The sequence below is a fragment of the Drosophila sulfurigaster genome, chromosome 2R (genome assembly GCF_023558435.1).
Source record: "Drosophila sulfurigaster albostrigata strain 15112-1811.04 chromosome 2R, ASM2355843v2, whole genome shotgun sequence".
Classification (NCBI taxonomy): domain Eukaryota; kingdom Metazoa; phylum Arthropoda; class Insecta; order Diptera; family Drosophilidae; genus Drosophila; species Drosophila sulfurigaster.
The window spans coordinates 30219135-30232517 of NC_084882.1; the positions used below are offsets into that span (position 1 = coordinate 30219135).

Consider the following 13383-nt stretch of genomic DNA (forward strand, 5'->3'; position numbering starts at 1 on the left):
AAGTATGCTAAACTTAGTCACAAAGCAGTCCTTTGACCTCCCAAACTTGCGTCCGTCGTTCTGTCTGTCCGCCTGCTTAAATTCCTTTAACTCTAAAAATATTAAAGCTATTAAATTACAATTTTGGATTATTACTCGTATGCCAAATAACCATATATTGACACACAAAATATAAAAAAATAAAATTAGTCTATAGCAGATATTTGACTCCCAAAGTTTGCATCCGTCGTTCTGTCTGTCCGCCTATTTAAATTCCTTTAACTCTAAAAATATTAAAGTTTTTAATTAACAAATTTTGATTATTACTGGTATAAGTTTCGCTCGCATCATTCTTAAGCTAACGATAAACCATTGCTTCATTTGTCTCTAAAATTAATAATATCAATATTTTATGAACGTCAATTTCAAACAAAGTTACTTTTGTATCATAATTCATTTAAACAATAGTTTCAATCTTTACATACAATATTAGTAAAACTTATCTAATTATTCTTGGCTATATTAAATTGAAGTTCAAGAGTTGTGCATGAGGTTTAAAACTAAAGCTGCATGATTTTCAATTGAACAAATATTTTCTAACATAACTTACAAATATTTTAAATTTATCGAGAAGCAATTTTTGTGATCAGAAAATCAAGCTGTAGTTGTAGTTTTTATGTTGTTTTTATAAATTGCTCACGTAGTAAAAGGTTTGGCAAGTGCAGCTTGCAGAGTCTCAGGTAAGAAAAGTGTGTCATGTTGGTTGCCAAGAAGTGTAATTGGCAAGTCACCACAATTTTTGGTATATACATATACCATCTAGTATAAAGTGTAACTAAAAAGCGTATCAATGCCCATACGAACTGTGAGTACATATAAAATATGTCAATGGGTTGTTGGTTTCAATTGAAGGAGCTCAACCTCAACACGTGTCGCGTTCGCAAACACACATACAGATGTGTACTACACGTATATATGTGTGTATACTTGCCTGTGTCATGCCAAAGTCATTTAGATATATCTCGCGCACATTTTTAATGACAACTAAATACGAATGTCATTTGGGTTTTGCAAATGGCAGGCAGCGAACGCACATTTCTCGCTCTCTGCCCCAGGTCCATTGGCAATGCTAAATTGCATACTTATAGGCGGAGCATAGATGGATGGATGGATGGATGGATGAATGGGCGGACATATGATGAGATAGGTGGGGGCGTGGTCGCGTCAACAACGCGTCTCGGCGTGGCACAAGTTTGTCTAATACGCAAACTTTTAATTGAGTTTAAAATTGTATGAGTGAAGCATATGAAGAAACGGCAATGGAAAAGTGTGAGTGTCTCTCTCCATCTCTCTCTCCCTCTCCCTCTTTCTCGCTCTTGCTCTCCTGCTTTATAGCGGCCACATTTATGCGGCAAGCCTGGAATGAAGAATGAATGAATTTGAGTGCCTGAATGTCAATATGTGTGCGAGTATGTGTATGTGTGTGTGTGTATGTATGAGGTACGCAATTTTTGAAGTGTGTCGGTTTCAATCCTGGCAAATTGCCCATGAAATATTAAATTTACCATAATGAGACGCCATTTTTATACCTCGTAATTTGCCAAACTTTACGTGTGTATTTGTGTGGTGTATGTGGGATTTTGTGCTTATTAACGCCTCTCCCACCCGTCCCCAAATTATGACGCTCTACCCCCCCAAAAAAGGATGTGCGAAATGTAATGTAAAGAGATTTTATACGCACATATTGAGGTTCGACTGTAGCTGAGTTACCTTCATCATGAAATTATATGCTTTTTTATGGTAATGACAACAAACTGGCAAAACTCCGTTTTTATGGCATTAGTGCATCATCTTTGTATAGAGTGTTGTGTGGTTTTGTTTATTTATAGCGAAAGGGGCAAGGTTGTGAAAGCATATTTTATGTATAACAAAATATGCATTTAGTTAAAACCCAAAAACCTGGTGTCATACACATTGAATTTGCAATTTAAATTTATGCGCGGCGATCTGGCAATATCAGATGAGTTAAGTTGGCTGCGCATAAATTTGAAATTTAAATTTATGTGCAGCAATCTGGCACCTTTAGTTAGAGTTAAGTTGGCTGCACCAAAATTTATGTTAAGTTGGCTGCTCCTCAATTATGTTAGAAAACGTGTTCAGCAAATGGAGCATAAATTGCCTTTTTCTACAGCTCATTGTGAGCTAATTATTAATGTATGTGTGTGCGATGCATACATAATAAATGATGTACTACAATATGTTAGTATGTTTATGTCAACACTATGCTTATGCATATGTTCCAATGCCCTAGATAATAATAATAGTAATAATAATGACTTGACTCCCAACAACTCTCTTCTTCTTTGTGTACATTTAATGTAAATACGAAATATGTGCAGTGCACCTACACAACACAGTATATATTTACATTTCCTAGTTTCCCGTTGTAAGTGTGGAAACTTTAGGGTTTCTCCATTTGAAAAAACACACTCCAATTTGTAAGCAACGAAAATGTGACATATTGAGGTTAGAATAATAGCTCACGGTCTGTCTCGCTCGCACGCTCGGTTATGTGGCGTTGCCACTGTCCATTAATTTTCGCTTCAAATGAAAAATGACTCAATTTGCAATCGCTTGAGCTTGAGCTTCAACCTGGTTACAAAAAACACACCTTCCTCCTCTTCGCAGCTGGCCGCCTTTAAATTTTAATATGAAATAATTCGCTGTCTTGGATAGTTACTGCAAGTGACTGCCGTGTGCTTATAAAATGTCTGGGCAATTCCGTATCGACAAATGACTTCTGGCTTTGTGGCACGTACCGTGGCAACTACAACACGGCAGGCGCCATTGAGAAATGCTAACAAAAACAAAAACAAAACAAAAAAAAAAACATACAAAATTAAGACTGAATAAAAAAAATGGCCACAACAACAACTGCGAATACATAAATAAATAAAAACGAGGAGGCAAAACTGCACGATGCGCGTTTAATGTCATTTAAAGCTGCAATTACTCAGCACGCTTTCTCTCACTCTCCTTGTCCCTCTGTCTCTTTCTCACTCGCGCTCGCTTTAGTTGCTGTCTGCGGCAACGTCACGGAACGCAGCCGCCTCCCAAAAAAAAACCCCACTCCCAATTTTCACTTAGGCTGTGGCTTCGCTTTAATGTCATTGTATGGCCGCAATTATTCTGCATGTGACCAGCCCATTGTCGCTGCATGCGATTCCTATGCAAATACAAAGCACCAGTAGCAATAGCAAAAGCAGCAGCAGCAACACTAACGGCACTTGCAGCTTTGCCAAGGCGACTCCTTCCGGTGCAATAAATCGCCCCGCCCCATAAGCGAGCCGTATATTCTACTATAATTAAGTAGAAGGCGCAGCGCATTATAGAATGTGTGTCCAAACACGTGCCATGCAATAGAATCACGTTTGACCTACTCCCCTTCCCCCTGCCTAACTGCTGCAATATCATAATCTTTGACAAAATATCTAAATGGCCATGTTAGTGTAACCAGCAAAACTCGGTTGGAAACTCTGCATTTTAATGCTGCACGCAATGGAAAATAATCTTTTTCATCTGCCAATCGCAGTGATCGTTGAGAGTGCGAATGAGAGCGCGTGTGAAATGACAGCTATTGTCGTGTTTACTTACATATCTAAAGATATGCACGACACTGTATGAACAGCAAGTGAGTTAGAAAGGGTTAGCATGAAGATCATCAGCACGAATTTATGCGTTCTCCCTTTCTTTTTTACGTAGATCATATGCAGACACTTTGCCTTGCTGCGATTGGATAAAGTTTGCTGGTTCTAAATATTGAACACTTTATGAATAATGTCACATAATAGACACAATTATTTAGGCAGACTATGTTAATTTAAATTTATTTGTTTGCGACAGTATATGCACAGTATAAATTCCATTGCTGCTTATTATTATTATTTTATTATTTCCTATTAATTACAATAAAAAATAATGCAGTCATATTTATTATATATCAAAATTGTCTTACCTTTTACATTTTTGCACATAACAGAAATCACATAAATTAAAATAACACCAATATAAAATAACAACATTGCAAATAATGGCACAACTCAATGTGAAAAAGATGCTTGTTTTGTTTTCTATATTGTAATTCATTTCAAATTACTTGGCCAATATGTTATATTTCGTTAAATATGTAATAACTAAGATCAGTTTAATTAAAAAATAAAATGCAAAAAAAAATTCAGCGGGCTCAACCGGGATTTGAACCCGGGACCTCTCGCACCCAAAGCGAGAATCATACCCCTAGACCATTGAGCCATCTGACGTGAGCTCAACAAATAATGTATTCAAACAATGTGACAGTCTATGTGTTTACTGTTCTTCTTCATAGCAATCAGCTTCCTAACATCAACACAAACGTGGCAACTACGAACAGTTTGTTATATTTATTTAATTTAAAAAGGTAATTATTCTTTGGCAAGTTGAATGCAATACAAATTGTGTATTTTTTCATGCAAGTTGTAAATGTGGAACTCCATTTGCCTTTATATTGGTGTCGAATGAATCTAGGTGTTTGTGGTATATTTAACAGTGTAAAAAAGGAAATTTTCAAAAATCACATAGCGGTCACGCTGCTTCCCGCCAAAATAAATTGCACGCCAGACTCACACAACTGCAGCTGCCGCGACAACAAACTTTAAGCGGAAACAAATAAATAGAGATAACTGTTGTTAATATTGTTTTGTTAGTGAAGAAGCCTCGCAAAAAAAATAAAATGGTAAGTTGTCCACAAAGTATTTAATATCATCGCGTTATTAATATCGTTGTTTAGGATAATCCCAGTTCACCTCCGCCAAATACGCCAAGCGATGCCGCAGAGCGTCGCGATTTACGCGCTGCGATGACGTCGCCTGTGGGCGACTTTGAGCCTTTCGAGAATGAGGATGAAATCCTAGGGGATCAGACAGTGCGCGATGAGGAAGATGAGGATGGCGAGGAACTCTTTGGCGACAACATGGAGAATGGTGAGTGCACAAAGTCAACTCCACTAATGATCTCTTAATGATGATGATTTCCTTAAGATTATCGCGCCATGCCTGAGTTGGATCACTATGATCCCGCCATGCTGGACGATGAGGACTTCTCGGAGATGTCGCAAGGAGAACGCTTTGCTGCCGAAAATGAAATGCGTCGTCGGGATCGCGCTGCTGGCATTCATCGTGATGATCGCGATCTGGGTTTCGGTCAATCCGACGACGAGGATGATGTAGGACCTCGTGCCAAGCGTCGTGCTGGCGAAAAAGCCGCCGTTGGCGAAGTGGAAGATGCTGAGATGATTGAATCCATTGAGAACTTGGAAGACACCAAGGGACATTCCACAAAAGAATGGGTGAGCATGCTGGGACCACGCACCGAGATTGCCAATCGCTTCCAGTCATTCCTGCGCACCTTTGTCGACGATCGTGGTGCCTACACATATCGCGATCGCATTCGCCGGATGTGCGAGCAAAACAAATCTTCATTTGTGGTTTCGTACACTGATCTGGCCAACAAGGAGCACGTGTTGGCTTACTTCCTGCCCGAAGCTCCCTTTCAGATGCTAGAGATCTTCGATAAGGTGGCCAAGGACATGGTGTTGTCCATCTTTCCCACCTACGAGCGTGTGACCACCGAGATTCATGTGCGTGTCTCTGAGCTGCCGCTGATTGAAGAGTTGCGCACCTTCCGTAAACTGCATCTCAATCAATTGGTGCGCACCCTGGGCGTGGTCACAGCTACCACTGGAGTGTTGCCCCAGCTGTCGGTCATCAAGTACGATTGCGTTAAGTGTGGCTATGTCCTGGGACCCTTTGTGCAATCACAGAACACGGAAGTTAAGCCCGGCTCGTGTCCCGAGTGCCAGAGCACTGGACCCTTCTCGATCAACATGGAGCAGACGTTGTATCGCAACTACCAGAAGATTACGCTGCAAGAGTCACCAGGACGTATTCCAGCTGGTCGCATACCTCGCAGCAAGGATGTCATTCTCCTCGCCGATCTCTGCGATCAATGCAAACCGGGTGATGAACTGGAAGTCACCGGCATCTATACAAACAACTATGATGGCTCGCTAAATACTGATCAAGGATTCCCAGTGTTTGCCACAGTGATCATAGCCAATCATGTGGTAGTCAAGGACTCCAAGCAAGTGGTGCAATCGCTCACGGACGAGGACATTGCCACCATTCAAAAACTGAGCAAAGATCCGCGCATTGCCGAGCGTATTGTTTCTTCGATGGCGCCTTCCATCTATGGTCATGAGTATATTAAGCGTGCTTTGGCCTTGGCGCTCTTTGGCGGCGAGTCCAAGAATCCCGGTGAGAAGCACAAGGTGCGTGGTGACATCAACATGCTGATTTGCGGTGATCCCGGCACAGCAAAGTCACAGTTTCTCAAGTACACTGAGAAGATTGCCCCACGCGCTGTCTTCACCACAGGACAAGGAGCAAGTGCTGTGGGTTTGACTGCCTATGTGCGTCGCAATCCCGTGTCCAAGGAATGGACGCTAGAGGCAGGTGCTTTGGTGCTGGCGGATCAGGGAGTTTGCCTCATCGATGAGTTTGATAAGATGAACGATCAGGATCGTACTTCGATACACGAGGCCATGGAACAGCAATCGATATCCATTTCGAAAGCAGGCATTGTCACTTCTCTGCAAGCACGTTGCACGGTCATTGCTGCCTCCAATCCTATTGGTGGTCGTTATGATCCCTCGATGACGTTCTCGGAGAATGTGAATCTGTCGGAGCCAATTCTATCGCGTTTCGACATTCTTTGTGTGGTCAAGGATGAATTTGATCCCATGCAGGATCAGCAGCTGGCCAAGTTTGTGGTGCACTCGCACATGAAGCATCATCCCAGCGAGGAGGAGCAGCCAGAGCTGGAGGAGCCACAGCTGAAGACGGTGGATGAAATTCCACAAGATTTGCTACGTCAATACATTGTCTACGCTAAGGAGAATATTCGTCCCAAGCTGACAGTAAGTAAAGCTTATAATTGATTCTCTTTGACAATGATTTACTAAATGGAATCTTTAATTTCTGCAGAACATTGATGAGGACAAGATTGCCAAGATGTACTCGCAGTTGCGTCAGGAATCGTTTGCCACCGGCTCGCTGCCCATCACGGTGCGTCACATCGAGAGCGTTATTCGCATGGCAGAGGCACATGCTCGTCTCCATCTGCGCGAGAACGTGCTGGAGGCGGACGTCAGCATGGCCATTCGCATGATGCTGGAGAGCTTCATTGAGGCGCAAAAGTTCAGTGTGATGAAGAAGATGCGCAACACATTCCAAAAGTACTTGGCCTTCCAGAAGGATCACTCCGAGCTGCTCTTCTTCATTCTGCGTCAACTCACGCTCGATCAATTGGCCTACATTCGCTGCAAGGATGGACCCAGCGCCACCAATGTGGAGATTATGGAACGCGATCTTATTGAGCGTGCCAAGCAGCTGGATATTGTGAATTTGAAACCCTTTTACGAATCCGAATTGTTCCGCAGCAATGGTTTCTCTTACGATCCCAAGCGACGCACAATTCTACAGATTGTTGTCGATGGCGCTGTTTAAAATATGTTTTAGTATTTCCGAATATTCATCTGCCAACATCTCATTTAATTATAATCTCACGCCATACCGTTTTGTTTCCCATTTTTATATGTATTTATATGTCCAATAAAGATTTGGTTAAAGTTCTTCAATAATCTTTATCTTATACTAATTTTGTTGACCCTTTTCATATTGCACAAAATAAAAAGCGTTTATTATGCTGTCAAGTATTTTTAAACATTTTCGTTAAGGTCTTTAATGTTTTATCAAACGGATATCAATACTCTATTAGAGATATTTCCTATTCGATTTGAAAGAAATATGTTTTTAGGATTTTCTTTAGTCAGCCTCTATTATAATTTTTATACCCGCTACCCATAGGGTAGAAGGGTATTATAACTTTGTGCCGGCAGGAAATGTATGTAACAGGTAGAAGGAGGCATCTCCGACCCTATAAAGTATATATATTATTGATCAGCGTCAACTGCCGAGACGATATAGCCATCCGTCTGTCGTCTGTGTGTCTGTGTGTCGTCTGTCCGTATGAACACCTAGATCTCAGAGACTATAAGAGATAGAGCTATAATTTTTTTTCGACAGCATTTGTTATGTTTGCACGCAGATCAAGTTTGTTTCAAATTTTTGCCACGCCCACTTCCGCCCCTGCAAATCAAAAAAATCGAATAACAAGCGTAATTTTAAAGCTAGAGTTACGAATTTTGGTATATACTATACTATAGTAGTTATGATTCCTGAAAATTTGGTTGCGATCAGAAAAAATTGTGGAAGTTATTAAAGAAATACTTTTGTATGGGCAAAAACGCCCACTTACTAGGCGTCTTAGTTGCTTTGGCTGACAATGTGGTATATCGTGCCGTCTATGGTATATTTTGAATGCGGTACTATATCGATATACCACATATACCATTTGGTATATTTTTAGTATTTTTATAGTATTTTGGTATATTTTGAAAATAATATCGCAATATATTTGCCTTTATTCAAAATGGGTAGCGGGTATCTCACAGTCGAGTACACCCGACTGTAGCTTTCTTACTTGTTATTTTTTATTGAGAAATTTGTTTCTTTCGCAGAGCAATCTCTTGCTGAAAAACATCGTTTAGCACATCCTTAAAGTCATCTGTTGAATCTGATTTCATGAAGCTATCATAAGCCATTTCTACATCTTCCAAAGTTATATCATCCATCAACCCCACAACATCATCACCGAGAGATCCATTCAAATCCCCACAAGCAATAAATGGCACCAATCTGCGATTGGTTTCCGAACCGGTCTTCAGTGACAAAGCTCTAATATCATCCCGGGCGGGATTAATGATCTGGGGAATGTAGCCAGTGGGCAAACGGAAGCCACTGCAAACCACAAATGCTTCAATGCTCGACGGACGCGAGCTGGGCGGTTTAAAGATGCAGAAATTGGTGAAGAATGTGCGCATTTGGGATTCAAGCAAACAATTATCGTTGCCCTTGAATATCTTGGCCACAAATTTGCCACCCGGCTCCAATACAAAAGTGGCGATGCTCAAGGCGGAGACAATCAACTGATTCTGCATATATTCATCCATCTCATGGACTCCTGTTACATCAGGTGCTCCATCGCACACCACCAGCTGTGCCTTTTGCTGTGCATCGCTGCTGAAGTGGCCAATGATCGCCTCCGCAGTGCTCTCCTTAGTGATGTCGCCCTGGATTTGCACAACGCCCGGGAGCGGTGCCATCGCCTGCAGATCGACGGCAATGATTTTCACCGCCAGTTTCTCGTCATCGGTGAGGCTACTACGTAAAAGCTTCTTCGCCAACACCTGTGACCAGCTGCCAGGGGCAGCACATAAATCCACAGCACGTTGAACACCTGAGACGCAATGTAAGCAATATTGATTCTTTACAATTTTTGGATTTCTATCTGCTTACCATCGAATATGCCGAAAGCCTGTTCGATATGCAGTAATTTGAAGGCGCTGCGTGCTCGCCAGCCTTCCTCCTTGGCTAGGCGATAATATACATCACGTTTGTCTTTTGATGTTTTACCCATTTTTAGTTCCTCAGAACTCTTGGGTCGTCAAATAAATAATTTCTGACTATTTATGTTGCTCAGAGTGCTGCAGCCTGAGTTTATCAATTACTTATGGACAATCCATGTGTTTGAGTCGCTGTGAATGGCAATTTTTAAATTCTTCTTATTTTGGAACAGAACTATAATAACAGCTTAATTTAACTATTGTAAAATATTTTCTAATAATTAGCTCGTAAAAACTTATCACTTAATATTTATAAATATACAATTTTAATTTAAAATTTTGGAAATATTATTTAGCATACCCGCTTAAATCAGCTGTGTTTGACAACTGTCGCCTTTCGGTTATCGATAAGTTTATAGCTATTAAAAATCATCTGAGAAAATATTAAATGACTGGTTAAAAAAAATTGTAAGTAATTATTTGTTAAATTGACTGAAATTCCGAATTAAACCGTTTCTTTGCATTTCTAGCTATTAAGAAGACAAACGACAATGTGGACAAAACCGAGTTATGCGTTAATTGTGCTGTTTAGCTGTATTTTATCCGGTTCTTGGGGCTTTTTGGAGCACGACAGCTGGATCAGCATTGATTTGCACCATTCGCTGTCCCCCTCGAGGCCTGAACACTTCTCGCATCGCGGCAACATCTCCATACCCAGTCTAAATGCTGGACTTTCAACTATGCTTCAAAATGAGCTGAGCGAAAGCGAGCTGGAGGAGCTGAAGACGCTGAGCCAACAAAATGGTTTCTATCGCTTAAAGGCAACGGTCACTTATCCGAATGGCAACACCCAACGCTTTTTGACCTCGAGCAAAGCTTGCAGCCTGCTCGCTGCCCAGCTCAATGATGTGCTCTGGATCTCGCTGGATGCCTATGGTTTCGTGACCGGAATTACAGCTGCCCAAGATCCCACACCCAATGGTTCAGGTTGCTCCTCTGAAGAATTGGCTCAAATCAAGGAGAAACGTTTCCGATCTGATGTTATCATTAGACACGCTGAGTTAGCTCCAGTACCCGATACCGGCAGTTTTATTCAGAAATACGAGAGAGAGCGTGAAGCTCGGGAACGTGGCGAGGTTCGTGATAATCGTGGATTCTTTGCCAAGTATTGGATGTATATTGTGCCCGTAGTGCTGTTGGTCTTCATCTCGGGTGCCACAAATCAAGATGCCGCCAAATAAGTAAATTTTTAGTTGAATTCTAGTTATCTTTGCAATCGTTTTGTGCAGTCATTTAAATTCAATACGATCTGAATGAAGATTAAAGTTCGATTTGCATTTTTAAAAATTTTAGAATAACATTTCTGTATTCAAAAAGTGAACATTAATCACATTTCTTGGCATTTCCTATAGGTAATTAATAAAAATGATTTAATCGGATATCCCGAGTAAAAGTAATTCTTTTTTTTATAGTACACGGTACTAAATAAAGACTACCAACATTTAAAATACAGACATATACGAACATCTTTTAGAAATGGGATCGAACAAAATAAAAATTTTGGGGATAATTTGAAATTTTTACCTTTTTTGCATAAAGGAAAAACGAATTTCTAATTAATTTTTGTAATGATGATGTGTTAATTATTAAACCCTAATTAAATAAAAGAACCAAAGTTAATTCCTAAAACTCTACATTTATCAAGCGTGTACTCCAATTAAAATTAAAGATAGACGTTTCTTTAAAAAGTTAAACATTTCCATTTATTTACATCACAACTTGAACTAATACAATGAGCTCTTTTTTAGTCATCATCATCCTCAATTCCCATTGCCTTGTTGTAATCATCCTCGGTGATCTTTTTCTTCTTGAGCCGCTTAAAGAGCCTTATATCCGTGGCCAACTCATCCAGATCCTCCTGCGTAAATTGCTGTTTCCGTTTCCGTTTGTTTCCCGCTTCACCTGCCTCAGCTTTGCGTTTGCGCTCTTTCTTGGCCTTCCGCAATTCCTTCTTAGACTTCGCATCTAGTTTGGCCTTTTTTGTTTGATCCCACGACTCGGTGCGCTTCATGTGTGGCTTCTGCTTTCCTGGCCAGGCGCCCGTCTCCTCATACGTCTGCAGCTTCTGTTTGCGCACCTGCTCCTTCTGCACATTCTTGTACGACATCTTGGTGAGATCCACTTCAAAGCTGGGTGCTATAAAGCCGTCTCCTTGATAGTTCTTCAGCTCAGGCATGCGTGGCAGCTGCAACAGGCCATAGGCCGTTGCCATCTTGCCCAGATCCAGATCTTTGAGTCGCAAAATAGCGCTGCACTCGTGTTTGGTATAAGCACGAACATGAGAGACGAAGGCTCGCATACCTTTGTCATAGATGCCCTTGTCAGCTGCCTGCAACTGATGCAACTGCTCCACGGTGGACTGCAGCAATGTGGTTGAGACCTCGCCACAATCCTCATCCAACTCACTCAGTTCCACCTTTTGATTGAGCTTGAGGAACTTGACATACGCATCTTCGCTGGGCAGCAGGAAAACCAGTGCGTTACCTTCGTTACCCTGTCGCGCTGTGCGTCCAACGCGATGCACAAAACTTGAGGCATTCGATGGCGGATCCCATTGCACTACCCACTCAATCTCCGGCACATCCAGACCACGTGCCAGAACATCTGTGCAGAGTAGCACCGATTGCGCTGTGTTGCGAAAACGTTCCACGACATTGGCACGCTTGCTCTTCATTTTGCCGTGGATGCCGAGCACACAACGACCTGGCAGCAACGGCGGCAACACTTCGGCCCAGTACTCCACGCAGGCACAAGTGGGAAAGAAGACCATCACTTTGCCGGCGCTGGAGGTGGACGAGCGTAGGAACTGCAGTAGCGTCAGAAACTTTTGCTCCGGCTCCACGATTTTGTAAAAGTTCTGCAGACGTGCTGGCGTATTCACTGAAGCTTTCTCCTTAACGGAAACCAGGACAGGATTACGCAGGCCAGCGCGTATCAAGTCTGTGACCTCGGTGGTCTGTGTGGCCGAGAAGAGACCGGTGCGCCGCTGACGTGGCAGATAGCCAAGTATGTTGTTGACGCTCGTCTTGAAGCCCAAGTCGAGCAGACGATCCGCCTCGTCGAGCACCAGGAACTCAAGACTTTTGACACGTGCTGCCAAATTTAAGTCGTCACCCTTACGCTGAAACAGATCCTCGAGGCGTCCGGGTGTGCACACCAATATGCAGGGCGTCTGTTGCCTTATGTTGGCTATGTCCTCTTCGATGCTATTGCCTCCCACAATCAGCTGTTGATTCAAGTGCTCCAGCTCTTCGTGTTCCAGAAATTGTGCGAGCACTTCAGATATTTGACGTGCCAATTCACGTGTGGGCGAGATGATAAGTGCACCGATCTCCTTGGCACCCCACGGAGTCTCCTTGTGTCGTCGCTGCAGTATCTCCAGCAGGGGAACAAGAAACGCCAACGTTTTACCGCTGCCTGTCACTGCCTCGGCGGAGACATCTTTACGAGCCAACAGCAGTGGAATAGCTGCTGTTTGCACTGGAGTCATCAGCTCGAAGCCAAAGCTTTGCACCACTTCGAGCACGGGCTCGGAAAGCGGCGGTTTGTCCAGCGAGTTCCATGTTTTGCGTGACATCGTTGTAAACAAATAATCCACGTGCAGCGTGGTTGCCACCTGACAAAGAGTGCGTAGTTATCGGTTTGCGGTTGTCGCTGTTATCGATAATAATCGAGTCGGAAGTAAAACAGCTGATGCAGTGAATTTCCGTTAGAAAGAAGGTTGAATTAAATTATATTATAGTTAATATTGTAAATTAAACAAATCAAAAAGGTAGCCTGGAGAA

General features: G+C 42.1%; 4 protein-coding genes and 1 non-coding gene across 5 annotated transcripts; 2 read left to right on the top strand and 3 right to left on the bottom strand.

The window, feature by feature from the left end:
* Positions 1 to 4218: 4218 nt before the first annotated feature.
* Positions 4219 to 4290, bottom strand: Trnap-ugg (transfer RNA proline (anticodon UGG)). The gene has a single exon. It is a non-coding gene; the product is annotated as a tRNA-Pro (tRNA).
* A 328-nt stretch (positions 4291 to 4618) lies between these two features.
* On the top strand, positions 4619 to 7714 carry LOC133836880 (DNA replication licensing factor Mcm2). The gene is made up of 4 exons (XM_062267474.1): positions 4619 to 4750; positions 4805 to 4997; positions 5055 to 6991; positions 7059 to 7714. The coding sequence occupies exons 1-4, from the start codon at positions 4748 to 4750 to the stop codon at positions 7578 to 7580; spliced, it is 2655 nt and encodes an 884-aa protein (XP_062123458.1). The 5' UTR covers positions 4619 to 4747; the 3' UTR covers positions 7581 to 7714.
* An 884-nt stretch (positions 7715 to 8598) lies between these two features.
* On the bottom strand, positions 8599 to 9735 carry LOC133836257 (tRNA (cytidine(32)-2'-O)-methyltransferase). Its single transcript, XM_062266639.1, has 2 exons — positions 9492 to 9735; positions 8599 to 9432 (listed from the first exon to the last, which is right to left on the bottom strand). The coding sequence occupies exons 1-2, from the start codon at positions 9610 to 9612 to the stop codon at positions 8627 to 8629; spliced, it is 927 nt and encodes a 308-aa protein (XP_062122623.1). The 5' UTR covers positions 9613 to 9735; the 3' UTR covers positions 8599 to 8626.
* Positions 9736 to 9868: 133 nt separating this feature from the next.
* Positions 9869 to 10991, top strand: LOC133836258 (ER membrane protein complex subunit 10). The gene is made up of 2 exons (XM_062266640.1): positions 9869 to 10006; positions 10069 to 10991. Exon 2 carries the CDS (start codon positions 10090 to 10092, stop codon positions 10777 to 10779), a length of 690 nt encoding a protein of 229 aa, XP_062122624.1. The 5' UTR covers positions 9869 to 10006; positions 10069 to 10089; the 3' UTR covers positions 10780 to 10991.
* A 283-nt stretch (positions 10992 to 11274) lies between these two features.
* LOC133836256 (probable ATP-dependent RNA helicase DDX55 homolog) lies at positions 11275 to 13251 on the bottom strand. Its single transcript, XM_062266638.1, has one exon. It carries the CDS (start codon positions 13173 to 13175, stop codon positions 11343 to 11345), a length of 1833 nt encoding a protein of 610 aa, XP_062122622.1. The 5' UTR covers positions 13176 to 13251; the 3' UTR covers positions 11275 to 11342.
* Positions 13252 to 13383: the final 132 nt, after the last annotated feature.

Coding starts and splice junctions, on each gene's coding strand:
- LOC133836880 (XM_062267474.1), top strand. Junction 4,998..5,054: donor TGGCGACAACATGGAGAATG/GTGAGTGCACAA, acceptor GATTTCCTTAAG/ATTATCGCGCCATGCCTGAG. Junction 6,992..7,058: donor ATATTCGTCCCAAGCTGACA/GTAAGTAAAGCT, acceptor TAATTTCTGCAG/AACATTGATGAGGACAAGAT.
- LOC133836257 (XM_062266639.1), bottom strand. CDS start 9,612: ATGGGTAAAACATCAAAAGACAAACGTGATGTATATTATCGCCTAGCC. Junction 9,433..9,491: donor GGCTTTCGGCATATTCGATG/GTAAGCAGATAG, acceptor ATTGCGTCTCAG/GTGTTCAACGTGCTGTGGAT.
- LOC133836258 (XM_062266640.1), top strand. CDS start 10,090: ATGTGGACAAAACCGAGTTATGCGTTAATTGTGCTGTTTAGCTGTATT.
- LOC133836256 (XM_062266638.1), bottom strand. CDS start 13,175: ATGTCACGCAAAACATGGAACTCGCTGGACAAACCGCCGCTTTCCGAG.